The 25,525-nt window shown below is 38.0% G+C and overlaps 1 protein-coding gene across 2 annotated transcripts in view; it reads left to right on the top strand.

Moving 5' to 3' along the window:
- Window positions 1-3,027: 3,027 nt before the first annotated feature.
- Window positions 3,028-25,525, top strand: part of DUSP10 (dual specificity phosphatase 10) — a 38,760-nt gene continuing 16,262 nt past the window's right edge. Inside the window, exons 1-2 of one of the 2 annotated variants that reach the window (XM_026682328.2) lie at window positions 3,028-3,171; window positions 5,731-6,571. In XM_026682328.2, the coding sequence (XP_026538113.1) occupies window positions 5,773-6,571 (799 nt within the window). In that variant the 5' untranslated portion in view covers window positions 3,028-3,171; window positions 5,731-5,772. Of the gene's footprint in view, window positions 3,176-5,730; window positions 6,572-25,525 lie in introns of both variants that reach the window. The other variant, XM_026682337.2, reaches the window with a different exon arrangement.

Raw genomic sequence — 25,525 nt, 5'->3', positions numbered from 1 at the left:
AGAACATGAGGCTATTAACTATGTATTATAAAGTAATCTGTATTAAATGTAAATGTAATGAAGTCACAGTTAGTTTTGCCTATTTTGCTCCACCTATTTCTTGCTCTTTCTCAACTGTATTATTTGAAATATAGTTCCTGTGTATATTCCTCTGAAGTCCTCAGCCTGGAAAAGTTATTCATCCCTGACCTATATGCAAATATCAGGTTAGACACTTTGGGTAAATGATTAAAAATTGCTAGGGAGAAACAGTAGGCAAGAGTATTGTATCAAGATCTACTTTTGGACTTTTCACAAACATATAGTCAGAATAGGAATAATGATGCTAAAATAGCCTTGAACCACAACAGTTCATTTACTGACCATTCAAAGTGACAACAGCATCTAAAAAAGCGACTTAAGACCATTTTTCACACTTATGACCATTGCAGCATCCCCATAGTCAAATTTGGACACTTAGCAACTGACTCATACTTATGACAGTTGCAGTGTCCTGGGTCATGTGATCCCCTTTTGTGACTTTCTGACAAAGTCAAGGGGAAGCCAGATTCTCTTAACAACTGTGTTACTCACTTAACAACTGCAGTGATTCATTTAACAACAGTTGCCAGAAAGGTCATAAAATTGGGCAAAAATTCACTTAACAAATGTTTCACTTAGCAACAGAAATCATTAAATATTTAATTATATGCATTCTTTCCTTTTTTTAAATAAGTATATGAAATCCACTCCTGTCATGTAACATATTTTGCTATTCTAGCTGGAATACTGTTGAATGTTTGAACTCATGGTACATAGTATATAATATTTGTTTTTATTGTGTTGTTTATATTTATTATAAATTTATTATATTGTATTTATATTTATTAATTTATTAATTATTTTTATATAAAATATATGTAAATTTATATTCAGCAATATAAGTACAAACCATAATATTTGAAAGCGGTAATTCTCCTTTTATATTGCTCAAATATAGTCACAATGTACGAAAATAATAAGAAAATAAAATATGTAGCAATCATAAAATCTACCCTCTAAAATCCATAATCTGATAACAAAATCTATAACCAAAGTAAAATATAACCATAACAACAGTTTAAACAGTGTAACACCCTCACTAGTGCCTATGAATCTGTGAAAACAAGATTCTAACATTCTCTAAAATGCCTGCAGGATGGTAGCCAAATGAACTTCAGAGAATAAATTTTGCTCCAGTGCTCTGAGGCCTGTTTAAATATTCCATCTTGAGATGATCCCACATAATGACTAGACCCCAGACAGAAGAGATGAATCTGCAAGTAAAATGGGAATCAAGGTCACCCAGGGGTTTATGCAACAAACATTCATACAATGTTAGGGTTCCATCAGTCAGGAAGTATAGCTGACAGACCAGAGGAGGTGGGTCTTCACTGCTGTGGCACCCTCCTTAAAAAGCGAGGTTCTCTCCATCCCTATTTATTTTTCAGAAGTCCCTGAAGCCCTGGTTATGTCATCTAGTGGGGGGTGGGGGGCTTAGAGAAATGGTGAAATCTTGAGGTAGCTCCCTTGCTGATCTAATCTCTTGTTGGTTTTATGCTTTTTTTAAAAAAAATTAAGTTGACTGTTTTTGATATGTTTATTTATTTATTTATTTATTTTTGCTATATGACATTCTGGGTCGCTTTTTGAGAGATGGGAGATCATAAATTTGACAAATAGAGAGAAAAATAAGAGAATATATATTACCAGATTTGAAATATAACCTTCCAAGATAGATGCAAATCTGGCTGGGAGTGCTTAGGGTGATTTGACCCATTATCCAGAATTAATGTTTCATAGTGACCAGTATTCCTCAGATACCCGATCCAATAGTCTGTGGACCATGCTTTTGGGGAATAACTCTAGTTGTCCCAACACAGCTTGAAGCCTCATACTTTTTATATGACATTCACAACGTGGTCATCTACAGGAGGCTAACTTTGAATGGTTTCCAAGTTCAGGGTTAGTTAATAGAAGTATTGAAATCTACCATCTCTTTGCTGTCTCAAAATTAAACAAGTCATGGCCATCACTTCAAAGCTAAGAGCACCAGTTTAATTCTCGTAGTCATCATAGGCCTGGTGAAATCTGAGAACAGGAAGCATTATTTGCCCATTTCTCAAAACTGCAAGGTGCATCGTTATTTTCAGTTCTTTATTTAGATCTTACTAACTACGGCGTAGTTGTTTGCTCTTTGATTGGCCCCCTTTCTTCTGTTGCACTGCCTTAAAAATCTCACTTTATCCTCCTCTGTGGCGATCGCTAAGAATAATTAAAAGACTCCGAGGGGACCGTGGTCTTCCTATTTCTCTTGTCCTTCAAGCAGTGGTGGATAAAGATACGATCTGGACAAAACGATTGATGTTTCTGCAGGGCTTTTCCAAATGAAAAGCTAATAGTCATTCAGCGAGAGGCTCCGGTGCCGTTACCCGTTGGAGAAGAAGAGTTGAGTGGTTGAGAGATTCATTCACCGATTGATTCATTCATTCACTGAAACAGTGGGAGGGAGGGAGATCTTAAAGGGAGAGTAGTGGACACGGGAAAGTAGTGGTGAACCTCCTGTAAGAGTAGAAGAACCGTAAAAGAAAAGAAGGAGTGGGGAGAATCAGGCAGCCAAGCCACTTTGACGAAAAGTAGTTAGGGGCGCGACTGACAATTCTGTGCAGGAAAGGGTTAAAAACCACATCCTCCTGGTAAAGTTTACATGTAAATAGGGAGCAGCTGCTACTGCTCCTCTCCGGCTGAGGCTGGCCCACTGGAGCTTTTGATTGGCCTTCAATGACATCACTCGCTCCGCAGGTTATACCACAGAAAGCCCGAAGCGACTGCGACCAAACCATCCCTTAAGAGATGAGAGGGCAGTCGCCGGCTCCGCCCACTCACCCATTCGCTCCCAATCATTGGCATCTCCGAGAGAGGCGGACAACAACCCTCCCAGGAGAGAACGCCTATTGGGTGAAGGCCCCGTCGATCTCTTCTACCGCCTCGCCCCCCTTTTCGAACCTTACATTTACTGGGTAGCAAAAGAGAAAGTAAGTATGTTGCAGCCGGAGATCAATGAAGCCTAAGTGAATGGGGGCTTGATGTGTAGATTAAATCGATCGCCGCAGCCGCGCGCCAGGTGTTGGAGGATAGCCATTCATTAATGAAGTAAGTAAGTAAGTAAGTAGATGACTTTCTTTCCTAGGGGAGGGGAGTCGTGCCTGCGTGTTTATGTAGACAACTGAGAAAGCTTCGAAAAGAGTTTGTCTTCTTTTTCTTCTTTAAAGGGAGGGAGAGTTCGGGTCGATAAAATTGAGAGTGCTGCCTTTCTCCTTAACCCCCACGTATCTCCTGTCGTCGTTTGTGCGTTTCTCTCTCCAGCGGATGTTCACCGAATGAGTCGGATGAAAGCGAGCTGTTCTCGTTTGGGATTGCTGCAGTATCCTTGTGGGGGGGGGGGGATGTGTGTTTGGAATCAGGATGCATAAGAGGCATCCAGCTTCACAGCATCCCCGACATATAGACCCTCGGAGGAGACGTCTTCTCTTTCCTGGGACCTGTGGAACTATATAGATGAGCCCGAGGAGTTGTTGTTGTTGTTGTTGGCTGCGATTTTCTTCAATCGCAACACTGACTTCGTGGTTTGGCTGGAAAATACAAACTGCCTCTGCTGCAGAGACGCAGATCTTCACGAACAGCTTTGCATCGGGAGAAAGGACCGGTGTGGCCTCCCGCTAGGGTCTTTAAAACCTTCTCACATGTCTCACCTGACTCGGTTATAAAAGTCACAGCATGCGCCTTTTAAAAATATATATACAAAGTACTGTTTGTCTTTCTGTGTGTTCCTTCTCTCCCCTCCCCGCGCCTTTGCTGCCTTCTTATTTTTTGAAGTGCCTGAGGTGCACATTTTCGCGCACCGAGATTTGTGCTTCAACGAAGTGGGGGGGGGGGGGGAGAGGAATTAAAAAGCTGCTTCTGTATATTTCAGATTTCTTGCCTCTGCGTAGCGTTCTTGGGCTGCTTCTTTCCGCCCCGGTGACAGATTATTTTGTCCTTTTTTGGAGCAGCAGCAGCGATTTAAATTCATCCTGCAAATACTCTCTCCCCTCTGTAGAGAGAACAACATTACTTATCCTGACTGTTGTCTTAGGATGAGGACCGTACGGAAGGATAGTCGTGCTGCTGGTGGAGAGGATGCTTTGATTTTAGAAGACGAATAGGGAAGAATAATTTTTTTCCTTTTTTTGGGGGAAAAAAAATCCTCCTTAAATAAGGTTAAAAATCGTTTTTGAGGTACAGTTCTTTGGAGGAGATGAGGACAATTGCCCTCCTTTTTTGTTTGATCTTGGGCAAGCTTACTCTGCACTTCAGTTCTTATGACTTGAATGGGAATTGGTTACCCATAAGTATGATTAAGTTTTCAAGTTTCAGAGACTCAGAAGGTGATGCAGTAACCTGAAAAAAAAAAATCAGTGACATTTTTGACCCCTTTCAATTCGACTGAGCCACGTGCCAATGTAATTGGCCACTCAGCAGTGCTCTAAAGCTGAACTTCCAAGGTAATAGGAAGATTTAATTTTTTTTCCTATTAAGATAAATAATTTCAAGCTATGTAATCATGTGTTCAGCAGTAAGCAGAAGAGTTTGGGTACCTTGAGGCTTGGATGTTCCACAGCTGTCATTAAATGATTGCAGTAGCATCTGACTAAAAAACAGTTCCAAAATAGCAATTCCACTGATAAGAGATACATGACACCCCCTTCCATTTTTTTTAAAAAAAATCCTCTTACATTTCAATGATTGTTTTCTTTGCCAAACAATGTATTGATGCATCCTCTGGTCTTCCTTGGCAATTTTGAAAATGTCTTCTTAAAGAAAAGTTGTAACATTTTCGTTTGTGGTCAGATTTATTTTTCCTGCTTTCTTGAGATGCTATCTTCGTATTAATAACTTTTGACTGTTTCATTTATGGATTATGTAGATGTAGAAGAAAGCCTGGGATTTTTTGTATAAGCTTTCTCCTTTTAGACCAGGGATAGCCTTTTAGACCAGGGATAGCTTCCTTGTTTGCTACCTGCTCCACAGATACTGTGACAGGTTGCCTATTAAAGTAAGATGTGTTAGGTTAATTTATTTGCCAAATCTCTATTTTTTGCTCTTTAACATGGTTGTGTAGATTATCCAATATTAATAACATGATAAATTTGAAACCAAAATTCAAATTTTCATTTTTTTTCTGATTGAGAGAGCAAGAAGCTATTGTGGCTGGGTTACTTTCAAGCAAAAAATGTTTTCAGTAACTCCATTGGTGTCTGGTACTTATTATTTACTCTCAGACATATGCACCCATGTTACTCTTAAGGTTTAAATGTGAGATAAAGGGAATATTCTGTAGGAAATGCCACCCTTGTGCCCATATGAACTTAGAATAAAATCCTAATTTGCAAAGAATTACACTTCTGCAGTTCCATAGGGGTTGGGCTGAAGGAGTTTCTGATTCATTTACACTCTTGCTTCTAAATTAAATAAGCAGTAACACATCTTTAGTTTTCTAATCTTTCTTTGCTAATTGGTTACAACTGCTAATGGTGTTTTTTTTTGCTTTTACCAATCCCAAACAGCTTTTGGAATGGTCATTCTTAAGGGAGACTCCCACACAAGTCTAAGAATGAAAGCTTGTCCATCACAGATAACTTAACTTTTCTCCTTTTCTTTTGTTTTTAACAGAGAGAGCTTGAGTTCCTTTGACTTCCCATTCTCAGCCTCCTCATGCCTCCTTCTCCATTAGACGACAGGGTTGTAGTGGCACTCTCCAGGCCTGTAAGACCTCAGGATCTCAATCTTTGCTTAGATTTCAGCTACCTTGAATCTGCTTCCTCTGCCACTGAAAACACCGTGAGTCTCCTCAGCACGGCTGTTGTGTCCATCAAGGCTGCTAATCTGACGTATATGCCCTCATCCAACGGCTCTGCCCGCTCCTTGAGTTGTGGATGCAGCAGTGCCAGTTGCTGCACTGTGGCAACATACGACAAGGACAATCAGGCCCAAACCCAAGCCAGCACCAGCAGCATTTCTGCCAGCATAGGAACCTTGACTACTTGCTCAGCAAACCAAATGGTCAACAACAATGAGAACTCTAGCCCTTTGAGTCCATCTGGTGGTGTGGGGAGTCCAGTCTCAGGTGCAACAAAACAACTGGCAAGCATCAAAATCATCCATCCCAATGACTTGGCAAAAAAGATGACCAAATGCAACAAAAGCCACCAAGGCCCAGTCATCATTGATTGCCGGCCTTTCATGGAGTACAACAAGAGCCACATCCAAGGGGCTGTTCACATCAATTGCTCTGATAAGATTAGTAGGAGAAGGCTTCAGCAGGGCAAAATCACTGTCTTAGACTTGATCTCTTGCAGAGAAGGCAAGGACTCCTTTAAAAGAATCTTTTCCAAAGAAATAGTTGTTTATGATGAAAACACTAATGAGCCAAGCAGAGTAATGCCTTCACAGCCATTGCACATAGTGCTGGAGTCTCTCAAGAGGGAAGGCAAGGAACCACTGGTTCTCAAAGGTATTTATAACTGTTAATCTGCTTTTTTCTCCTCTGGACTCAATTCAAGATCTGGGCCAAGTTAAATATGACAGGGTTCCTACACACGTGTACTGTTCCTTACTTTCTTTTAAAATGGAGTGATGTTTAAAAGAGATCACACCAATCCAGAAATCTTCTAGAGCCATGATGGCGAACCTATGCCACGCGTGCTGGAAGTGGCACTCAGATCCATCTCTCCAGGCATGCCAGCCGTCGTCCATAGCTCTTCTGGGTTCTGGTGTGTGCATGCATGCCGGCCAACTGATCTTCACGCATGCAGGAGCATCAGAAACCAGAAGAGCAGCTCCCCGGAGCGCATGCACATGCCGGCTAGCTGGTCTTTGTCCGTGCACGCACATTAGAAACTGGAAGACCAGGTGGCCAGTGCGCATGCGACCACCAGGAAGCTAAGCTTCCGGTTTCCAGTACGCGCATCGAGGAGCTGCTCTTCTGGTGTCCGAAAAGGTTAGCCACCACTGTTCTAGAGTTTCTGTGTTTCATAGGGGAAAATACAAACCATATAAAACTATTATTTAATAATAGTTTTCTGTGGTAGTGTTAATAGAAAATACCCGGATCAGGAGTCCATATAAAGATCTCAAAGTACAGCTATTTCATCATTTCTGGAGCTCACTGTTGCTGGGAAGAGGAACTGTTGCACATGGCAGGGACAAAGGAGGAAGTTCAGGCCATTCATAGTTCCTTTTGGGGCAATTTTTCCTCCTGGCTTCTGAAGGACTAATAGCATGTTAGTGAACTACAAGAGTTTATTTTTTAACACTCTAATGTACTTTATGAAACGGGTTTAATGTACTTCAGACCTGAAATAACTGCAGTTCATTTCTGCTATTCATTTAGTAGCCCAACTTTTTTTGGACTTCTCAAATTTGAGCAGAAGCCTGAAAAAAGGAGCTATTTTAATAAATAGATGTTGCACTTATTTGAGGTCTGTGTGCGGTACACTATGTGTGTGTTTGTACACATACACATACCTATTCAGGCTTGTTGGTTATTGACTCAGTTACATAGTAGAAAACATCTGGTGATTGGTTACTTCCATGCTTATTAACTAAAAGCACAATTAAAAAATATTTGTTCTATTGCTTGTTTTTATAACATATCTTATGGTAGCATAATACAAATGCTAAGACCTCTAATGTAAAGTTTTGGAGTATTTATTTTATCATCATTATGTCCTTTTTTGTCATAAGCAATCAGAGTAGTTTCTAGACAAAAATAAAACTACAAAATATAAATCCAATCCAAACAACATTATTAAAATTGTGTGGTATGTATCTGATTACTTCAGTAATTTATTCACAATATTTATAACTCGCAACATGATAGATGAGAAGTGTTCTTAAGAAAATCTTTGCAAAATTTGTACATCATTCACATTTTGAAATCTGATGTAAAGAAGCTGAACTTAGGAGTAATAAGGATTTCAAAACTCTGTCCCTTGGGCTTCCATTCTAACTGATTTTATGGGCAGGGGTGTACATAGAACCTTCAAAGTACATAGGAAGCAATGGTCGAAAATGGTGAATTACCTCTTATAAGCTGATTTGGACTAGATATGTCTAAGGCAACTGTGCAACTTTGAAACCAAGCTGCAGTTTATTAGAATATTGTCATAGTTTATTGTAAATGTATTCACTTGAAAAATACTACTTTTAATGAAGCCATTTTTTTCACAGGTTGCCTTCAGACTACATCAGTTATAGTGAAGTCACTCTAAAATTAATTCTAAAATGAGTAGAACTTTGGGGATTTACAATCCCCAAACAAATGGCTATCAGAATTGTGAAATTTAGCATTTTTAATGAAATGAATAGCAGTAAACTTTTGAATAATTTAAGCAGCTTTGAAGCAGGAGATTAAAGTAGAAGCTGCCTTTTGCATTATGATCCATCTTCCAAAGGCCAAAAGAAAGAAACAGAACAAACTATGTTGTTTGTTAATATAAAAAAGAGAAGTAATTGTCAACTGAAGTTTCATAATTCACTAATGAGGAATGGCATGCTCTAAGTACGCAAGGTTTTTAGTCAAAAGTTCTACTCATTTTAGAATGTTTTCAAGAGAGCAAAACAAGAAACTGGAAAAAGTGGAGAAAAGGTGTCTGGCTTAAAAAAAAGATGTTTAGATGTGCAGTTGTGAGAACTTTGCAATTAAACTTCATAGTAAACTGTCTTTTTGACTGAAAAGATTTTTTTTAAATATAAGAAAGTGTGTTTTTAATGTGTGTGATAATGCTCTGGGGAATTGTGATTGCAAATTCTATGGGAATTTGATTCCCTTGAGAATCTGTGTTGACAGAGGGTAATTTGAATTATCCTCCTGGGAAGTTAGAGAAAGGTTTGTTGGCGATGAATGATCTTTTCCAGCAAGACTTTTTCAGCTGCAGTTGCATATTTCATCTACTAATTAGTCCCACTGAATGGATGGGAAATGATTTGTAAACAGATATTTTGGGTTGTACCCCTATTTTGTTTTCTAATGATAACAACTGAACCTAGCATAACTAGGTTTAATCCCTCTGCCTCTGACCTCAAGGTTTTCAATGCTGTCTGCCGTGGTTCTGATAAGGCAGATATCTTCCAACACATATTGTTTTGGGGACCTTATTTAGCAAAAGAGTTGTATTCCAATGGGAGACAACGTTTTTAGTTACCACAAGTAAAATCTAATTCCGCTAATAGATCTTGCAGATTTCTCGTGAGTTTACTGTTGGAGAACTGCATAGCAGCATAATTTATGCAGGAATATTGATTCTTTCACCATTTTTAATTGTGTGGCTACCAATAAGGGCAGCATATTAGTCACATTCATTTAATTCTATTACTAAGGAAGTGAATGGTTTTCCTTTCCTTTCCTTTTTTTTTTTTTTTGCCTCTTCAGAATTGGTTCCAGGAGGAGGCCTTTAGGAAAGCACCTTGTTGCCTAAGCCCTGTGCATCTTGGCCAGTGGAAGATTATGCTTGTGCCTTTATAAATAGAGCATCTCTTTGTAAAAATTCATACAGTTGTGATATCTTTGGGAACCATGGCTGTGATTTTAAAACAATAGTATTCTAAGATTTCCACTGGTATCAATGAACATCATTTTCTAGATGAAATGGGAAAAAAACACTTTAATATACTCGTAGTACTGTGTTTTGATGCCAAAGATTACTCTATTTCTAAGTGTGCTTAGGACCTTTACAATAATATAGCAATAGCACTTAGACTTTATAGTACTTTAGAGCCCTCTCAAAGTGGTTTACAGAGTCAGCATATTGCCCCCAACAATTTGGGTCCTCATTTTACCCACCTTGGAAGGATGGAAGGCTGAGTCAACCTTGAGCCTGGTGGGATTCGATCTGCCAAATTGCAGTAGGAGTAGCTTGCAATACTGCACTATAACCACTGCGCCACCGAGGCTCCTCAAATATCTTTGTCTATGATTTTTTTTCCAGTTTAGGAAGTGAGTTCAAATTATTTTTTAGGCAAAAAACCTAAACAACAGCCCACAAATCATTCCTGGTAAGCTTCAGGAATTTTTAATGAGGAAAATTGAATTTGATGTTAGTAAACATCAAATTCAATTTTCTGTTATAAACCTGCAGAGATCTACATGTGGATCGCACTCTGTTTTCTGCTTTTTCTTGTGTATAGGAATGATTTGCTAGCCTGGCTTCTGAAATGGGAGGTATTCACTAATTACGAAAGGCTTTATGGAAAATACAATTAAAAATGGCTTTTACTGTAACTTGTAGATTCAAACTGGGATGGACTCCCTTGTCTCCATTGGAAGAAAGCTAGCTACTCTTTGACCCATCTTCAAACATTAATTCATCTTATATTAGCTACGGCAACGACTGCATGTTCTCTTAAATTGATAATTTTTTATTCAAGCTTTAGAGCATTAATTAGGAAAAGGCTATGTGGTATTGCAGAATAGTCAAGATGGCCACAACCACTAGATGGTAGCCATCTCTATTAGCAAAAGGACTTCAAAATCCTTCTAGTACCTCTATACTCCTGGAATGATGAGAAAGGAAGAGGACTAATACTTTGATGCTGTTTATCCGTGGGGAACATGTCTACAGTCATTTCCCCTCAATCTGATGCCTTCCAGACACCCCATAGTTCTCAAAACATACTGACTAAGGATTTTGGAGATTGGAATCCAAAGCAGTCAGAAAACATTAGGATGGAGAAGCCTGATCTGCAGAGAGAGATTGTAATCAAAAGAATGGCACTTGGTCTTAGTCAAGAGTTAATTTGGAGGATCTGCTTAAGGGACCAAAGTTTAAGGAATGTTAACATTGGTTCTTGCATTTACATACATTTTAAACCATTTCCACTTTGAAAAAAAAAGGAATGTAGAAAATAGAATATGGAAATGAAATATAAAAAAAAAGGGAACACAGAAAACAGTAATTACTCCCTAATCAGCAAATGGAGCTTATGGGTTCATAATAGTGTTAGTCATAATTATTATAAACCTCATTAAATATAGTAAACTTTAAATTATTTTGATATGGAGCATAAAAACCTTACTGCTGATGTGCTCTTTTAATTGACAAATAATTATAACAGTCCTAATTTCGATAATTAATTCCTATGATTCAAGCTCAACTCTTAGTGCTTTCATGGGTCTATATTTGCAATTTTATTGGCAATGGTAAACAAGTGATTTATCATTGCCTTCTGGAAAGTTATTCAACTTTTCAGTTCATCCCACAGTTCTGGTATTCCCTGGTGGTGTCCTAGCCACAACAAACAGGCATAGGAATGCTTTACGAGTTGACATTCAGGTTACAACTATCTCCAATCTTGTTTAGCTTCTGGTTACTCCATTTCAGGACCTGGTTTCTTACTGATGAATAATTTTGAATGCCAGGAATAATAAAAGGAAATTATACCACTTTTAAACACATATTGTTCCATAAATTCAGTCCTGAATTTTAGAAGACTGAAGTTGAGTTCAGTGTGATTTCTTGGTGAATGTATGTATGTGTATGAAGTCTGACAGAGAACCAAGAGTCCAAATCTTTAGAGGTAAGGACCCATAGAAAAGCTAAAACCCATAGAAAAGCGTCCCAAACCCCTGGTTTGAGGTAAAAGCATTGCCACATCATCTGCCATCATAACAATACTATGTTGTATTGTGAAGTTGGGAATCTAAAATTAGCAGAAACATAAATCTAAAGATGCTTTAGAAAAAAAGAGATTATTCCCCCCCCCTCCTTTCTCAATTGCTGGTTGAATCCTTTTTGAAATTTAACGATGGCAGAAAAATACAAGCAGGAAAAAGAATGTTCCCAAAATATCGCAATTTGAAGAAAAAAAATAGCAAGAGAAGGCCTTGTTTGGACGTAGGATTTGGACCATGGATGCATATTATCACAAGGTTCTGCTTCAGCCTCTGTGCTTGCAGTGTGGTTGGAGAGGTGTTTGTTATTCAATTTCACTTGTCAGATGGAATTTTTTCCATCATGCTTCAGTAGCTCTTAATGCCCTGTGTGTGATGCCATTTTTGTTTTTAGATATTGAACTAAAACTGAAGTCGGGCTATGGAGCTGCTCTGCTTTTTATGTTGAGTGAGGCTTTTTCTTGACTGCAATCCAGTCATAATTTATGGCTGGCCCATCTGATCTTCCTGGTTTATGTTTGTAAACATTGGTTGCTAACTGCCCCGTCCAAGTTTGTCTCCACTCCCTCCCTCCTTGTCTAGGACCATGTTCTCCATGTTTGGTGCTGCCTGTCATGCAGACTGCGCTGTTGCCATTTCAGTGGTTCAGTGTCACACAGAGGAGAAACTGATCAGAGAGACTGTACCGGCCTCCCCCCCACACGTCTCCCCCCACCTCTCCTGATTAAGTTACAGGCTTAATTTACAGCTCTGCCTGGTGACCTCAATCAAATATATTTTCACTCTTCTAGACGTCTGGTGCATTTTGTGGATTTTTTTTGTTTAAGTATAAAACAAATATACAGCTGGAGCCGTATAGAAGGCCAGAATGTTACAAATAATATTAAAAGTTTAACTACTGTAATGTACAGATAAAAACTCTTATTTAATTATTTGAGCAGCAGTCCTCCCTATCTTTACTATGTGAATTTTAGATGTTTGTATTCTGTCTCTCCTATTTCTCTTAGCATAGTGTTTCTGTAGTATATAAACCTATGGTACTATTGCTATTCAACTCTGCTGAATAGCTTATAGTCCCTTCATAAAGCAGAAGTAATCTATCTTGATTATTAACCTACTTGTAGCATTGACAAATGATCTACACAGATGATTGGAATACAGAGTAATGTTTTCCATATGCCATGTTGGCTATGAATTATGGATTGGGGGTCCAACACATTGGATTGATAGTGACTAACTAATAATTTCAGATGTTCTTATATTGTACTAAATTGATCCCTTTAAGTTGATATGTGCAAATGAACCAATGGTATGATGTAGTAGTAGGAACCTTTAACTAGGAACTTAATTTCCAGATCCAGACATAAAAGCTCAATAAAAGTTAGTTACTGGCTCTATTTCCACATGTTTGTTTGGATCAATGAGGGACAGTGTGTTCTGGGAATATCAAAAGGGAAGAATTAATTCATGGCTACATTTAACCCTTTAAAAACTTAAATTGGACACTTAAATTAACTCAATTCAATGTTATGTTGAAGAATACCTATGTGACCCATTTTGTGCTTTAGTTGATTTGTTAGAAGAATTAGTTTCAAGCCCTGGCAAAGAAGAATGCATGTCCCAAACAAAGGCTTCAACATACAAGCCAAGGACTCAGTATTGAAGCTTTTGCATGGGACATGGCGCTTAGGACTTCCTATAAAATGTAATAAGAGATTGTTTCTTCCCCAGATGGTGCTTTGGACTTTAAGCGTGCCCTGACAATGGATGTGTTTCTTATTAGTGGATAGATGGATTAGATAGAGTGGGGCCACTGTCGGTCTAGTCTAGTCTACTTTATTTTAATAAATAAAATAAATGATTGTAATACATTTGGAGAAAATACTTAAGGGAATGGCCCTGGAGGGCAGATGTAATCCAAACCCAGTGAATAAATATAACAACGGTTGCAACCATTGGTACTGATAATTCAGATGTGTTGTCTACACACTACATCACACCCATTAATAGTTAACAAAGTACATTGAGATTTGACTGACTGGTAAGCAACAAAAGCCTACATAGCAATAGAAGAAATATGATAGTTGAGAATATGTCAGTGGTGGCCTGCTGCAGGTTTGGACCAGTTCTAGTGAACCCTCTGGAACGATGATCAGTTGGCCCCGCCCACTCACCCCAGCTCTATCCTGTCTTATATTTCCTCCTTTTGCAGCTCAGCTGGTTTGCGTGGCAAAGTCGATTACCATGTCTCAGCTGTTCTACTTAGCAGGGAAAGCTAGAAGGTGAGCTGGAGAGGTTCAAATTGGTGTTTATTGAATGCTGTGCCCACATCCGTGTGAAGTGCACACTCACAGAACAGGTTGTTAAATCGGTTGCAGCCCACCCCTGAGACTATCCCAATTAACTAGCTGTAATTTTAACTTGGTTTCATGTAGTTATTATTCTGTTTGGTAGTATGCTGTAGTATGAGAGCTCCTCCATTTTAATTTTTAGGAACCAATGGTGCATCATGGGACTTTTTGAAACCAAAGGAAAAAGTTTGTTTCATGGTTTTCTTAGTCAGAATATCATGTTTTCTTCCTACAGTTCTGTATAGAGAACTGCTTATGTGTGCTATTTGTAACATGACAGCATATTTATTTTTTAGAACTTGCTTTCTCAACAATTTTCTGAAATTTGTCAACCCTGAAGTGACTACTTCTGATCTTACCAAACACCAGGTAGTTGACTGAGATGGAGAACACACAGGCTCTCAAGATCATAACCAATTTAAAAAGTGTCATTTCACTGGAACTCAGTCCTAAGAGAATAATGGTGTGTTGAAACCTGTTTTGCAATTTCTTCACAGTTTTCTTGCTTCGTAAAAGATGCTCCTGTTTTTCTACTATATTCTAGACCAGTGATCCCCAACCTTTCTTATGCCGCGGCCCGGTATCCCCAACCTTTTTTATGGCGCGGCCTGGTACCGGCATTAGCTGGGCGCCGCCATCTTTTTTTAATGAAAAAGTGCTTCCGGTGAGCTTTCTACCCGGAAAAGCTCACCGGAAGCACTTTTTCATCAAAAAAAGATGGCGGTGCCCAGCAAACCAGCGGCCCAGTAGGACTTGTTCCACGGACCGGTACCGGTCTGCGGACCGGTGGTTGGGGACCCCTGTTCTAGACTACTTAATATTTTCTTTCAGTTTTCTCTGGTTGGTACTTTTGAGTTGAATATTGATGTTATGCAGTTCCCCATCACCACACAATCTTCCTGGCTGCCCAGTCATTCCAACTTGAAGGAATCCCTTGAAAATTTTCCCTTTCATTCTGCTGAAAAGTGTTAAGTCAGGCACCTGCAGTTTAATAGATCATTGATTAACAATTGAATACAGCAACTACCTTGTAATTAAGAATGTCAAGATCACTAAGAATTTCTCTTCTTGGAAAGAAACATTCCAGAATGAATTTTCTTTTATCCTGTTGAATGAGAACTGGTACGAAGAGAATATAGAATCATGGCACACGAACATATTTGCTCGTTTCTTAAGTATGGGAAGTGATTGGTGTGTGCTGTGAACTTCCACCTATCTCCAGTGCAAGTCTTGCTGAAATTTTTGTTACTGATGATTAAATGCTAGATCTTCATCATGGGTGATGTTAACTGGGCCTCCCCTCTTAATTGGAACTGGAGAAAAATTGATCAGTATTGTTAAGAATTAGTAATTTTGCCAATGTAATGCTGAAATATGCTGAAACAATATAGGAGTACTTGAACTGGAGAGCACAGGAAGAGAGAATAATAAAATGAAAAGCAATTGTGGTGAACAAGAGACAAATGATTCTAGCACAGGGGTGTCAAACTCATGTCATGGTGGTGTCATGTGACATATTGGGACTTTTTCCTCCTTCGCTAAATTGGGTGTGGGCAGTGCGTGACACATCCGGCCTGCGGGCCAGGAGTTTGACAGCCCTGTTCTAACAGGAGAATTAGACAGCCTTATACTTTTGGTATGGCAAGGGACGGTAACATTTAAAAAAACAACAAGTTTTTTTAGCCAATTACTTTAAAACACAAGGATTGTAGCAAGAAAGTTGGTGAATAATTAGATGTGTTGATTTAAGGCAAAGGAATTAACTACAATGAGAATATAGAAACTACTTACTTCTGTTTTCTATACAGTATAACCAACTATTTGGAAAATCTTGTTGATAATTGTCATGTTCAGTTACTGAAACTTAAAACACACCCCAGGTAAATTTTATCTTATCTTATGGCTGTATGGGACTGAAATGGCTACAATTCTCAGCTAATCACAAGGAAAAAATAATAATTACACTCCCAGCACTTCCAAAAGATATACTGTTTTGGTAAAAGCATGCCCTAAATTGTATTGAAACCCTCAGGAAAGATCTACTAATATGAGACATACCCTGCCCCTTATTGAATAGGATAATACAGGCTGAACATTTACCCTCATGTGAAGTGTTATCAGTTATCTGTTGGTAGTTGCTTTTTACTTAGGGTATCAGGGTACCTTTATTTTCATGCAAGTATTTAAGGAATGTTTATTGCTAGAAATCAGATGGCAATTTATTCTGTGCTGGTGACATATCCTACCAGGATTTTCTATCCTGCATTCATCGTATTGCAATCATTATTTATTTATTTTTCATTTTATATGGGCTACAGTTTGGAAAGTGTTATTAAAACATGCATTCATGCTGTTCTCTTTCTAAGCTCTTTCTGTAGCTTTATAGCTTAACGTATATTCTGACTTGTGATACAAAGGGCGGTAGCTTGTTGAGAGAGAAATCCTGTGGGTATTTCTTTCTTAGGTAAATATAATTTGTTTTGTCTGAAGTGGCAGAGTTATTATTTAGCATTATCATGTGCCTCATTGGTTCACTATCTAAACTGCATTCTTGCTTTTATTTTCTGCTTATTATGGGAAAACACAGGATTTAGGGCAGGTTTGATCAGCTAGCTTGGTGCTCCTATGGTGGTATGTGATACATTTTCGCCTTAAGAATGCTGATTTGAAAGTTCTTGTTTCTTTTATCTATGCAAACAGAAGTTGAATATGTTTGCACAGCTGACTGTTGGATGGAATTAAATGATAATGTATTGATTCTTACATTATATCATTATGTTCCTTGAATTGACTTCATTTGATTTCAGAACAGCTGGAGCTTTGTTCAGGAATTTCTACTTGTACATTTTCCATTGCATTGGGGGTTGGAACATTATCCTCCCATCATGGAAAATTAATTTGAGAAATTGCATCACGGTCCTAACATCATTGTACATTGTAATTTTTTTTGAACGGGCATAAACATTGCTAAAAGCCCAAAGGAAATGAAGTTGTCAACTTTAGCAAAGGAGACGTATTTACATTTCATTAAAAGTGAACATTCACTGTGTTAAACGTTCCAGATTGCAAAATTCATCCAAGGGGCTTCTTGTTCTGCCCCTTTTCCAAATTTCTGAATGTTGCCCTTTGTGTTCTCTTAATGCTTGCATAATCCCCCACATGACAAGCACCAGCTGCTGATTTTGTTTCTGAACCAAGGCTGCAATGAAGGGCAAACAGTGTTGAATTAGATACCAATACAGTGCTGGCTGGAAGAAGGAACCAATCAGCGATAAAAGCTCCAAATGGCTGTATTAATATTTCACACAAGTTGCTTTCTATGTATGTTCCTGCTGACTAAATCTGGGCAAAATGATAGAGTGCCTTTAGCTGGAGCTAAAATAAAATGTGTGCATAAATTAATGAATTGCCTTGTGAATTCTCCTTCACTCTTTATAAAAACAGTTGAAACTTTTCTGTATTATGAAACCATGTGATATTTATTGGAGGAATTCTGACTTAATTGATTTAATTGCAGTCATTTTCTCCCTTTCTCCAAGAAGTAGAAAAGGACATCCTTACTGAATGTCAAAAACTGAGAAGGAAAGCAGTGTGAAATGTGGATCAGTTAAAACTCTTTGGATGTTCCAGTTATAGAAAGAAACTCGCCCATGGTGTTGAATGTCTCTGAAAGAAGGATTCAAATGATGCAAATGTTCTAATACTTTCTGCTATGTCTTTCCTAGTCCAAATGGAGGAGCATCATTTTGGGAAATTAGGTGGGGACTTCAAGAAATTAGTGGGTGGAGAAGAGTAAAGGCAGAGGGTTGCTGATTCTAGGTAGCATTTATCTGCCTCATCACAATAACTCACAAAGTGAGCTTACATAGGTTGATCCTCCTATATTCAATTTTACCTACTCTCTGAAAGATCAACTCAGTGGTGGCATCTAGCTGGCTTTGACTCATCTCCAAAAGCTAAGCAAGGTTGCGTCAGTGGGAGACTACTATAGCATTTGCTGGATACAGAGCAGTTGGAAAAAAAACACGGAACAGAAATGGTATTGGCAAATAATTTCTGTGTGGTTGCTTAAAAAAATAGGAACTGAGCTTGAGTCAAAGGAGTCTTGATTTGTAAGAATAAGATCTAAGCAGATTGGAAAGAATAATAGGCTGGGATCCAGCTGAAGTTAAAATAGGAAAGAACCCAGGACTGCTGGAGTATTGCTTTCATATCTTGTTGGCTACTAAATTGTTGGTCACTGAAGATACCACACTATATAGATTGGAGAAGGCAATCTGGGATTTGTCAATGTTTTGTTTCTCAAGTCCCTTCAGATTTAAAAATATTTTAGGGTACTTTTGTTACTATTGGTTCAAGTACATCTATGCCATGCAAAGCTTTCTGGGGAAAATAGATTTGAGAAGAACATTGACGACTATAAGTCAGGGATCTCCAATCCCCAGTCTGTGGACTGGCACCAGGCCGCGGTATGCCAGAAACTGGGCCATACAAACAAGCAAAGCCCAACCTGAGGGGTCCAGGCAGCACATAAAACCACGTGCCCTTCAATCTGCAGAAAAACCTCTCTCCATAGAATCGCTCCCTGGTGCCCAAAAGGTTGAGGGCCACTCCTGTAAGTAGTTTAAGTATGTAAAGGAACCTGGAGGCATTGACAGGTTGTAATATAACTGTTGGTTGTATGGTTTGTGAATTCTGGAAGCTGTCAAACTGGGTAAGGGTAAATGTAGTTTAAAGCAGTGTTGGGATTCACATTATTTTTCCTACCAGTTCTGTGGGCATGGCTTGGTGGGTGTGGCAGGGGAAGGATACAGTAAAATCTCCAGTCAGAGGTGGTATTTGCCAGTTCTTCAAACTACTCAAAATTTCCACTACTGGTTCTCCAGAACTGGTCAGAACCTGCTGAATACCACCTCTGGTTTAAAGAGTTAAGCAAAGTTCAACACAATTTAATATTACATAGCTTGAAGAAACAGGTTGTTCTTTAGAAAAAGCCACATTTTTAAAAATTGTATATATTCTTTTCACCTTGCCATGATTAAATTCCATTTGGTTGGATTTTGGTCATGGATGACTGAGTGGATTGAGGCAACTGTTGCTTGAATTAGAATATTATTTTCTTTCAAAAAATAAATAGCACAAGAGTTGCCTCTAGCCTCCAGCTTTATAATTTAATATTATTTCTGTTTGCAGTATTTGCACAGATATGATCTATCAAAATATTTGTTTTTTTTCCTTCCTGGACAGCTATTCTCTCCCTCTCACCATATTCCCACTGCTAATACTTTGAAAACTCAAGGGCATGCCCTGTTACAGATTAATTGCTTAAGTATGAGCATAAAATTTGGATGTGCTACTTCAAATGCAGTGTCCTTTGTATGTGGTCAGGAGGTAATCCAATCCTAAAATTGTTGTGGCTAATATGAACCGTCCAATATAACTGCCAGCTCATATATAGCCAATGAATACTTCAGCTTCAACCATAACAACACAAGAGCACACAATAGATACAAACTCAAAGTAAACCGCACCAAACTTGATTGCAGGAAATACGACTTCAGCAATAGAGTGGTCAATGTCTGGAATACTCTACCCGACTCTGTAGTCTCTTCCCCAAACCCCAAAAACTTTAACCTTAGACTGTCTACTATTGACCTCACCCCTTTCCTAAGAGGTCTGTAGAGGCGTGCATAAAGCGCCCAACGTGCCTACCGTCCCTGTCCTATTGTTTCTCTTATTCTTTTATTTTTCTTATATGTACCCATTTCATGTATTCACAACTATGTATACACTTATACTTATTATCTTGTAAACAATTGGCAAATCAAATAAAATAAATAAATAAATAAATAAATAAATTGATGTACAAAAGTTGAAAACAGAAAGCAGGTGAATAATTTCTGGAACGGAGATCTGTAAAATCTTTTATACAAGAAGATTGGAAGCTTCTCTGCAAAATACTTCATCTGAATTAATTCTGTGGAGCTGCAGTTTCTTCAGATAGTTTGAAAAACACTACTTTAGATAAAAGTTTCTTAAATTACAGTAGGTGGTTGGTAAACGTAGTGGATAAAAGCCATGTTTTGCAGGACTGGATTGTCAAACTGTCTAAGAAGGTCCTGATTTAAGGTCTATGGTGATGCTGCTGCCCTTCAAGGTCACATTTCAAATTCTGAGTAATATCAAGATTGCAATCACAAAATTACTTTGTAGTGTCATAAAGATTAATAGCTCAGAACTTTCTTCATTTGAATAGTATTTTCTTTAATTTGGTGCTAGAATTTTTAGCTAACACAGTTGTCTGTCTTCATTACAGTTGAGTATTTCTATTTCTTTTTCCCCATCACCTAGAATGATGCATTTGCTTATTGATATTTAAAAAGTGATGGTTTTAATTGCTGCTTCTTGTCCAATGTTACACACTTCTGTCCATAGTTCTTCAGGCACACTGTCAACCACATCTAATCCGCTAAATCTATTCAGCACCTCCCCTGTATATTTATAAGTGATGTGATTTAGTTCATACCTCTAAGTTAAGATCTGCTTCCACCCTCCTGGCATTCTGCATTTACTAACTATTAAATAATAAAGAGAAATGCATTATGAGGTGGATTTAAAGAAAAAAATCCTTCATTCAACATCATCATAGTTTAATTGGTTGCTGAAAGAACAGTTGTTAGTTGAGGACTATTTATATATACAACTTAGTATTACAATGTGGGAATATATTTCTGTATGTATATGTGTGTATATATCTTTGCTTACATTTGGACATATATATAGACAGACAATATATAGGAAGTCCTCATTTAGTGACCACAATTGGAAATGGCAATTAAACAAAGTGTTTGCTAAGTAACACATTCTGATTTTATGATCTTACTTCAGCTTTCTCTTGCTTTACAGAACTGCAAAGATCATAAATGTGAGGATTGGTCACAGAATTACTTTTTCCACACCATTGTAACTGCAAGCAGTTGCTAAATAAGGCAGTCACTAAAGGAGGACTGTCTGTAGAATATTCCTTGATTATTAGGAATTTATTAATTTTGGTTTTGTACATTTTCTCAGTTTCTCAGCTTTATTTTTTATTTTTTCATTTCTGCATAGTAGCTCAATTTTAAGAGGTACGCCCATGTTTTGACTAAGGTCTACATAAGAAAGTGACTGCTTTTGATTTTAGTTATATTTGAAATTCATTGCTTCCTGACTCTGACAGTGGGAACTTTTTCCACTTCTCACAGGATGTATGGAAAGTAGAAGGATCAGACTTGCAATCTTACCACTTCAGGTGGCATTTAGGGAGAGTGAAAAACTTGAGGATAGTAGTTTAGAATCATTTTCTTGTCCTGAATTTACATCTGTTTTACTTCCAATTTTTAACAGCTTCCTATTGCTTATGAGTGAGCCATTAGCTACTTCAAGAATCGAAAAGGAACTGCTATGCAATTTAGATTTCTCATGAACTAATTTAGGATGTAGCTTGTTTATAAATCAGCTTCTACAGGTAACAAGTATATAGGGGATGAAAGGGTGGTGACAGGAGAATGATCTTACATATTTATGGAATGCTCAAAATTTAGTTACTGTAAAGTAATACAAATGAATCGTCCTGGAAGCTTCCTTTGGGAATAGGTAAATGGGAGGAGTTGGCTTGTGAAAGTTCCTATACTGTCCGTGCAAACGATTTGATTACAAATCTGATAATTGCAGAAACAAAGGACAGATGGATACAAGTCAGCCCACTCAAAAGAGAAGGGCTAAATAGTGCATGAGATGGAGCAGGAAGAAAAACAAAAAACGCGAGGGCATGATTATTGTTTCTATATAGAGGGCTTGTTTTTGAATCACAGAAGTAACATTTGTTGTTGTTGTTCTGGCTTCCTATTTTCTCCATGCTGTAATTCTTGATTCAGTCCTGCCTGTGGGTTAAAGCCTGACCCACAATTTCAGCAACTGCTTGCTTCTACTGTAAGGGTGCTTGCTTCAAGTTCCTAGAACTGGATCATGGTAACCAGTTCTCTTGCCATGCCATTGTTAATGTCTTCTTTCATATAAGGACCAAATGGATCTGCTAGAATGACTCATGTAAATTTGTAGATTAACCAGTCGATCCAAACAATTTGATTGCACAGCAAACAGGGAAAAGTCCAGCAACTACCAGTTGCTGCACAGCTTTGTGCTACCTTGTTACATTGCTCTGCATCGAGTACTAGAGAGATTTAAGACATTCATCACTTAGTATAAATTATACATTTGCTTAAGACAGGTAGAATTCCTATCTAAGTATTCTCACATAGAATTTGTACTTGGATTTTAAATAAGAGGAGCAGGTAAATAAGCAGTTTTACTTCTGGAAAATAACAATCCTGTCCAGGAGAGTTTGCTAATTTTATGATTCTACTGAGAGCTGCCTTGGACAACATTGTTGGAAGAGTCATAGCTAGCCATGAAATTAACAGTTTACCACAAGGTAATTGCTAAGTATAGCCATATAATCATGGCCTGCTATATAAACTTGATTAATAAATATTATTGATTTGGGATATGGAGTGGAATGAAATGGCTTAGGCTGATTAATTAAAGGAAGTCCTATTTAGTGATCTGCGAGAGAAGCTGTTTCATAGATTTCTCAAACTCTTAAGGAGGATTATTTCAGTGAATAACTAATTGAAAGAACTGAAGGACAATGGCATACTATACATGCAAAAAAGGCAAAGTTGCACTATTATCTCTCTATGTACTCCCTCACCCTCTTCTGATCAATATTTTCAAATGTCAATCCCATGCAATTTATAGCCAATGGATAGCCTCACTGATGGCTATAGAAAAATAATGCAAATATAGGTCTTTGCTAATATTGACGAGTTTAGGGGCATTTTGTACCAGCTTTCTAGAATAAATATTCCTATCTTGAATTGACTGTGAAGTATCATAGCTTGGCTTGAAGGATTATTTTCCAACTAAGTATTATATTCACATGAAGCCTACTTTGCTAGAAAATGACATAGTTCTTTTTGGAGTGTCAGGAGCAGGGGTCATCCAGCAATTTAAGGGACCTCAGTCATACAGTGCTTTATATTACCTATTGCTCTTCAGTCTCAAAGTTGATCTATAATAAATCTAAAGCCCTGATTGATTCAGGAGGCACAATCAATTTCATAGGTTGTGCAATTGCATACAGATATGTCTTGTCTAGCCAGTCAGAAATCAGTGAGGGTGGGAATGACTTATTGCTAATTTCTGTACTTGAGGACTGGTTTCTGAACATAGAGCCATCTTCAACTCACCATTTTTATCACCAAAATATGCTACAATCATGTTTGATTTTTTTTTACATCTCCCCGTAATATTGGGATGCGTTGGCTTCATATCCATAGCTGAGAACTTTACATAAGATCTGACACCTTGTGCCATTTTATTCTGGGCAACTGCAACAGAGGAGAGAGAAAGACAGAGATCAATAACACAAGCTCCTATTTTTCCCAGAGAGAATATGTATGCAGCATGAGAGAGAAAGAACAGAGGACAGAGAGGACATGTATGCATCTCCATCCAGTTTGCTTCTGGAATGTGAACCCTAACAGAATTAAGTTAAGATAGCATAAGAACTGCTTAATCTGGTGTGGTTCCCACACTGTGGAATCTCCTACTCCCACAAAGTGAGGACGGTCCCATCACTTCTAAGGTTATGAAGTTTCCTCAAGACATGGTTATGCCAGCAGGCCTGGGGACTGCAGGGGGTATTTGAACAAGTGAGGTTACTCCATTACTATTAACATCCTCTGATTTATTATTCTTGTTTAATTCTTTTTATAGTTTTAAAATGTGAGTTACTTGCTTATGAGATGGACAGCCCTATTAGATAGATAGATAGATAGATAGATAGATAGATAGATAGATAGATAGATAGATAGATAGATAGAGAGAGAAGAGAGAGAGAGAGAGAGAGAGAGATGGGGTGGGTGGGTGGGTGGATGGATGATTGGCAGGCAGGCAAGCAGGCAGGCAGGCATTTTTTAGCATATTGTGGTTAGGAAATGTGGGTGATCAATTGCTATGCATTTTTCTAATAAGGAAAGGAGAAATTTCCTAACAATCTCGTGGGTGAGACTTCCTCTTAGTTGTGACAAGAGCATTGCTACAAAGCACAGTGGGGAAGAGTTTTCTTCCTGATGACTTAATTAAATTAAAAGATGACTCAATTACATCCCTGATGAGATTTGATTGAAACAAGGGAAGTCATGAGGTTTCAGAAATGTACAGTAAAAGATATACCATTTATGTACCTATGCATATTTTGGCTGCCATATAATGCCCATAAGAGTTCTCCAAAATTGTCTTCTGTGAAAGAATGACTAATACAAATTATCTAAGAATTGTGACTTTGAATCAGTATTTTAGTAACTGGGCAGTTAAACCCAATTCTCACCAGTCTTCTGTCTCAGGATACTGTCTTCTATGCTGCACTGACTGAGACCTTCTTCTGAAGATAATCTAAGTGAAAGCTTTTGTGAATAATCTATCACGTTCAATAGCAATTGCTGGAGGAAATCTGACTTTATAAGGCTGCCAACACCAGTTATGTATGCTTTTTGTCTGTTTCAATTGGAGGAAGGTAGTTGAGTACTCTCAGTCTAAAAGTCCTCCTTCAGGTACTTCCAGCACATCAGAATTTTAAATTTCCATTATCTTTTAAAAATAGCTTTTTGCTATTTTCCATGTTAGCTTCAGAGGATGATGTCGGCAATGTATGTGGTCCCAAAGATGATCTATAGAATACAGAGGTGATATTGGAGAATGCTTAATATACACCAAGCTGATGATATCTTATCCAAATCCTGAAATTGTTTACTAAAGTGGGCCATCTTTTTGCTTATGTTCTGTGACTGTATAGCTGAAGTGGTAGAAAGCCTAAATGTATTCTGAGTGGTTGATTAAATCCTTTGAGTTAAATGAATCAGTGCAACTGTAAAATGTCACGTAGGGCAGATTCTATGATTTTCAGCAATGGTCTGGCCTAAAAAGACAAAAGATCGTCTATAAGAGCTTTCTGGAATGTCCAGATAGACCAGTGCTTGTTTTTTAGTCTGGAAACCAATGACAAATGCCAGACATAATTTAATTGCTTATACAGTGGGCACTATTTTGTTATGTAACATCACTGACAACTGGAAAGAAAATGGGGATTTCTGTTGATTTCTTACATTGCTATATTCAAGCATCTATGCCTGTAAGCTGGCTTGCTTGTTATAAAATACAGGTATCTGATATTGAAATAATTATGATTCACTCTCTGGCTCATAACACACCATCAAAGATTGTGTGAAAATCATGTTTTCATTATATCTCTTGGACCTTCCAATTTTCTTCTATCAATGTGGCTGTCAACTTCAAGCCCAAGTCTTCTAAATTAAACAGATTTCATTATTTAAAAGGCTTCCCT

This window comes from Notechis scutatus, chromosome 1 (assembly GCF_049901735.1).
Source record: "Notechis scutatus isolate UNSWTSFEM ecotype Mainland chromosome 1, rNotScu1.2, whole genome shotgun sequence".
Classification (NCBI taxonomy): domain Eukaryota; kingdom Metazoa; phylum Chordata; class Lepidosauria; order Squamata; family Elapidae; genus Notechis; species Notechis scutatus.
Note: the sequence above shows the minus strand (reverse complement) of the source record. Positions and strands in the feature narration are given on the sequence as shown.